A 5,992-nucleotide genomic window follows, 5' to 3' on the forward strand; every position below is an offset into this window, starting at 1 on the left:
ATGAACCCTCTCATATCTTTGCTTCAATGCCTTGCACTAATTATTCCTCTCTTTATTACAATCTCAGTTTCTGCTACACCTTTAAACATCCCGCTGCTAAGTCCGAATGCTGGAACATTTGTACAAGGAAATTATTTTGCACACGACCACCCAAAACCTTTGTCTGCATTTGATCCAGATGCAGAATTTGAAACATTTTATTACAACCAAACACTTGACCATTTCAACTTCAGGCCTGATAGCTTCAATATTTTTCAGCAAAGATATTTGATCAATTTCAAGCATTGGGGAGGCTCCAATATCAGCGCGCCGATATTTGCTTACCTTGGTGAAGAAGAAGCCATTGATGCTGATCTATCAATTATTGGCTTTCTTAGTGAAAACGCCAATCAGTTTCAAGCTCTCCAGATATTTATAGAGGTACGTCAGAAAGAGTTCCACGCATGTCTGCATGTCGCCATTTTGAGTTATTCGTATTTTTGGAAATGTTCTCTTGTTAAACTTATTCACATCTACTTGATTATCAACTTAAAAAGTGCTTATCACAAATATGGGGGTAAGCTAGTTTGTCATGGCAGTACGTCCACCTATTACTTGGTCCTACCATTTCAATAGATTACAGTAGTTTAAAATATCGTACTATCAACATAAAAATATAAAGTGTTTATCAGGTGAATTCTTACCTTTTTTATTGTTAATTTGAACTTTTATTTTTCTCTTTATAGCACCGTTACTATGGGCAATCAGTCCCATTTGGATCAAGGGAAGAGGCATTTAAAAATGCAAGCACTATTGGGTACTTCAACTCAGCTCAAGCAATGGCAGATTATGCAGAGATCCTCATACATGTAAAGAAGCAACTCCGCGCTGAACATTCTCCGGTGATTGTTATCGGTGCATCATATGGTGGAAGTGAGTGATTCCATTTTGTGAATGTTACGATTAATTAATTAATGTATTAGTAAATTTTTGGTTAATGTTTCAATTTTCCTTTTCTTACACTTGATGCAGTGCTTGCTTCATGGTTTCGGCTAAAATATCCCCATGTTGCTCTAGGAGCTCTAGCCTCATCAGCTCCAATTCTGTACTTTGATAACATTATTCCACCAGAACAAGGATATTACTCAATTGTTACCAAAGATTTTCAAGTAATATATCTCTTTTTCTTTGTATATTTTGTTTGCGAACATATGATTAGGTTTTATCGAAGAAATTCCTATTCACCCCAGCCCTCCTATACTAGGCTTCTGCTACAATACATTTTAAATCGTATATTCAAATTAGTAGTTAATGTATTTGTCTTAGTAAACAAACGATTAATTGTGATTTATGGGCATGCATGTGTAGGAAGCCAGTGAAACTTGCTACCAAACCATAAAAAATTCGTGGTCCGAAATTGATGATATTGCTTCCAAGCCTGAAGGCCTCTCATTTCTTAGCAACAAATTCCGCACTTGCAGGTAGGTGCTTAAAGATTGTTAGCTATATAATTTTGAGGATTGTAGGTAATATTAATTCAAGGAAATTGTTATTAGCATTTTAAAAAATTAATTCAGTTGTCTTTCAAAGTATATCATACCAGGGAATGTATTGTGACTTTTTCTTTGACATTTTCATGGGGATGAGATGGTCATAGGAGTTAATTATTCTCTAATACTTCTGTCATTACTCATTTGTTTTTTCCTTTTTATAATTTTGCATGGTGGTCTATACATATGTCCATAATATTGAAATAATTCCGCCCTTACTCTTTTGTTTTCATGTCACAATAAGGGTAGATATGATGGTTTCATCGAAATTTTTTGAATTTAATCGTTCATTTAAACAGTGTATTAAGTCTAATGATTAATTTGTCCTTACGTACTTGTTTCTTTGTCATTTACATGCTAGAATTTTCATAATAATAAGAAATAATTCTAACAATTTTGTCATTAATCTTTTGTTTTTCTTGTCATTTACGTGAATTGAAAGTTTGCATAAACAAGAAACATTGTTGATAATTTAGATAATTAGTTTACTCATTTCCCTGTTTGTTTAATTTCTTGTTTTTTAGTCCGTTGACCACGTCGTCTGAGCTGAAGAACTACTTGGATGGTTTGTATTGTGGGGCAGCTCAATACAATAGTCCACCAAGTTATCCAGTTACTGTTGTCTGTGGCGGTATTGATGGAGTGTCTTCTGGAAATGATACTCTAAGCAAAATATTTGCAGGTGTTGTTGCATATAATGGAAACAGGTCGTGCTATGTTAATGAACCCAGAAACCTATCTGAAACAGATGAAGGGTGGAGTTGGCAGGTCATTAAGTATATCTTGTCACTTTATCTCAGTTGATTAATTATGACCTACTTAAAATTTATTAACAATGGTTTCAATGACAAAACCAACTTATAGTTCAGTACGTTCAATTGTATCAATTTTCATATTAAGGATCAAATTCAAAGTTTCACTCTATCCTGATTTAAAATATTATTTATTAATATAGCATGTACACATGTTTGCCACATAACGTGATACTCAATTTGTCGTCTCCGTAATGTTTTTGTTTAAAATAAATAGATAAACATTTATGGTTTTTGGTCCAGATAAACGTTCTAGATATGCTGATTATGCCAAAGGTTAATTACTTAATAAAAATCTTGCTTCGATGTGATCATAAACATTGACATGCACACATGCTAGGTTATTGCTTAACTCGGTTTACTCATCAATATATGGTTGTTGCTTCACATATATTGTTGCAAGCAAGTTTATATATATACATATATTATAACAACTTGTACAGACACAAACTATAATTCAATGAATACGTATGAACATTATTCATAGTTAATAAGCATTATTAGTACCCTAGTGCAAGTATTTCTAGTTCTTTAATTCCCATATCACGATTGATAGCAATATTCTACATTGTTTATACACATAATATTTTGCATTCAACTTGGCTAAATCTATGTTATTCTGAAATGACTAAATCAAGGAGAATTTAGGTTCTCATCATTCCCTTTGCTACTCCATTGATTAAAATCCTATTCCTTTTCAATTTTTGATCAAGGTCCTTGGGTATTAATAACATCATTAATTATTTCAATAATAAAGTATTTTTTATTTCTAAATATATTCATTTAATGTTAAAAATGTTACAATTAGTATATTTATATTTATGACTACATTTTTTATCATATATTTTTAGTTTTAGTTTGTACCCATTTTTAATTTGCAACCCTTTTTTAATTTGTACCAATTTTCTTTTCAGTTTTAATTTGTACCCATATATTAATTTCTTTTTGTGAAATTATTTTTTAAAGTTTTATTTGTATTTGTACCCATATTTTTTTTAAATTTAGTTGTACCCATTTTTTATTTTACCAAATGTACCCATGCTAATTATATGTACCCATTCATGTAATTTTTTTTTTCAAATTTTTAATCTTAAAATGTACTCATTCTTAAATATACCAATTTGTTATATGTCAAATGTACCATTTTTTTTATATAAAATCTATTCAATTTTTTTCTAATCCATTTTTAAACTTATATGGGTACATTGTTTTTTATTTGATTTTAAAATGTATCCATGTCAAGTTTAATCGAAGAAATTTACTAATGTTATTAAGCCTAATATCTTTTTCTTTTTTTTGTTATTTTGAAGAATGTACCCATGTTTTGATACAATAATTTTTTGGTTAATTTTGATGAATGTACCCATGTTTATACACACACACAATAGTATATTTAAATTTTAATATTTTTAATCCCACAAATTATGGTTTTTTTTATTTAAAATCTCATTTATATAAACAACTAAAATTTTTAATTTTTAATTTAAAAAATATAGTAACGTACATAGAAATAAATTATCACATTAATTTCAAGGACTTCAATCAAAAATTGAAAACCAATAAGGTTTCAATAAAAGAATATTCATAGATAGGGATCACATCCAAAGTCTCCCCTAAATCAACTTGGGTAAGTCTAATTCTGCAAAAATGCACTTAATATTATTACGAATAACATTTGTTCTCCTTGTATTATTGATTCGGATTTTTTATATAAATGAGTCGCATACAATAATATGACTCAACATTTGATTAGAAAGTGCATCAATGTGATCAATTTTGTTTTTTGATTTCTGAATTGTTGTTTCATGAGATCATAAAACTCCCACTAATCATATATGCGATGATGGACGGATATACTAATGTGTACTGTACCACGCAGACATGTAGTGACATGGTGATTCCCATAAGCGTCAGCAACGATTCCATGTTCCCACCTTACCAGTTCGATCTACAAGAATACATTGACAACTGCAAAGCAATCTATGGTGTCCCTCCTCGTCCTCATTGGGTCACTGCTTACTTTGGAGGCCATGTATGTTTTTCATCTTATAATATATATTCAACATTTCAAACCATTCTTTTAATTTCTTCATATATAATGCTTCAATATATATATATATATTTAAAAACACATCCAAACGAGTCATAACACTCAAAAATCTCATTCTACACTCCTCACAAGTGTATTTTTCTTTTATTGCACTCCAAAAATCTCATTTTGCACTTCAAACTTTCTATATTTAGAAAGAAAAATACACTTGTGAGGAGTGTAGAATGATATTTTTGAGTGTTATGACTCGTTTGGATGTGCTTTTAAAATGATTGAAAGAGCTTTAACAAAGAAAAAAAAATTGGGTTTCAAAAGCACTTTAAGTGCTTTCTGCAAGAATCACCAGTTATGTGCTTCTTTCAGGAAACACTTTCAGTGCATTTTCCAAGATTTACTTACATATTTACTAAAAATTGATTCTAAAAATATGTTCATCAAAAGTGCTTTTTGTAATTTAAAAAACAAATGCAAACGAGTACTTAATAACAGTTCCATATATATATAATTATTGCCTATACTAACAAAAATTCTGCTAAACAGGATATAAAACTGGCACTTTACAGGTTCGCTAGCAATATTATTTTCTCCAATGGGCTACGAGACCCGTTCAGTGGTGGCGGGTAAGCACATGAAAATTCCTAAACGGTTGGATTTTTTAATTAACAACGGATAGCAAGTATGGTAAGTTAACTACTTGATTTTATTAACTCTAATCGCAGGGTTTTGGAGAACATATCAGACACTGTCGTTGCAGTCCATGCAAAGAATGGTAAATCCCGAAACACTATTTCCACTAGAAGGGTTAAAGCCAAAAACAAAAAACAAAATAAAAAAATAAAAGAGACATCAATAGTTCTTTATATTAACACAAAATTAACATTTATTCTACAGGATCTCATTGCTTAGATGTACTTCGATCAAACAACATTACTGATCCAGACTGGTTGGTGGAGCAACGAAAAACTGAGGTGGAGATCATAGAAGGATGGCTGGCCGAGTACTATAGCAAGCTTCGGGCATTCAAACAGTAATTAGACATCAAATAATTAATTAAGATCGTAGAAAAAGTTGATTGTAAGGGCAACTATCCTTAGGCCAATTATCTCTTCTTCTTTTTCTTTTTTCTTTTTTTTTTTAACAAAAAATATTATCTACACTAAGGTGGAGGAGACCGGACTTAGCTTCACAATAGCTAGCAAATAATGTGGTTCATATCCGCATTTAGCGGAGTCGAATTTAAGACCTTTTACTTACAAGTGAAAAGGAATACTACTAGATCATAGTACTAAGTAGGCAAATATTCTTAGGCCAAGTATCTGTTTTATTCCTAAAGAATTCGAGAAAGTCATCCACTAGAGTCCTCAAACTTTATCTCAAGTATCAGTTTTATCGCGAATGTTTCTACTGTTTTAATCGACCATTAAATTAAATTTTCGACTAGAATCCAATGTGGTTCTTCTAAAGATTACAGCCATAAAAGATATACACACTCAAGCAAATAAGGAATATTCAATAATCTGTGTAATTTGTGATCAGTAATATGCTTCTTCAATTCTATCCGGCTACACCCAGGCTCCTTACCCCCCTAAGTTTCATCAGGC

The 5,992-nt window shown here is 31.1% G+C and overlaps 1 protein-coding gene across 1 annotated transcript; it reads left to right on the forward strand.

The window, feature by feature from the left end:
• Nucleotides 1-5,743, forward strand: LOC126588582 (uncharacterized). Its single transcript, XM_050253691.1, has 9 exons — nucleotides 1-420; nucleotides 726-912; nucleotides 1,012-1,148; nucleotides 1,348-1,460; nucleotides 2,054-2,297; nucleotides 4,221-4,373; nucleotides 4,932-5,011; nucleotides 5,111-5,160; nucleotides 5,283-5,743. Exons 1-9 carry the CDS (start codon nucleotides 1-3, stop codon nucleotides 5,420-5,422), a joined length of 1,524 nt encoding a protein of 507 aa, XP_050109648.1. The 3' UTR covers nucleotides 5,423-5,743.
• Nucleotides 5,744-5,992: the final 249 nt, after the last annotated feature.

Source organism: Malus sylvestris, chromosome 11 (assembly GCF_916048215.2).
Source record: "Malus sylvestris chromosome 11, drMalSylv7.2, whole genome shotgun sequence".
NCBI classification, from domain to species: Eukaryota; Viridiplantae; Streptophyta; class Magnoliopsida; order Rosales; family Rosaceae; genus Malus; species Malus sylvestris.

Coding starts and splice junctions, on each gene's coding strand:
- LOC126588582 (XM_050253691.1), top strand. CDS start 1: ATGAACCCTCTCATATCTTTGCTTCAATGCCTTGCACTAATTATTCCT. Junction 1,461..2,053: donor AACAAATTCCGCACTTGCAG/GTAGGTGCTTAA, acceptor CTTGTTTTTTAG/TCCGTTGACCACGTCGTCTG. Junction 2,298..4,220: donor ATGAAGGGTGGAGTTGGCAG/GTCATTAAGTAT, acceptor TGTACCACGCAG/ACATGTAGTGACATGGTGAT.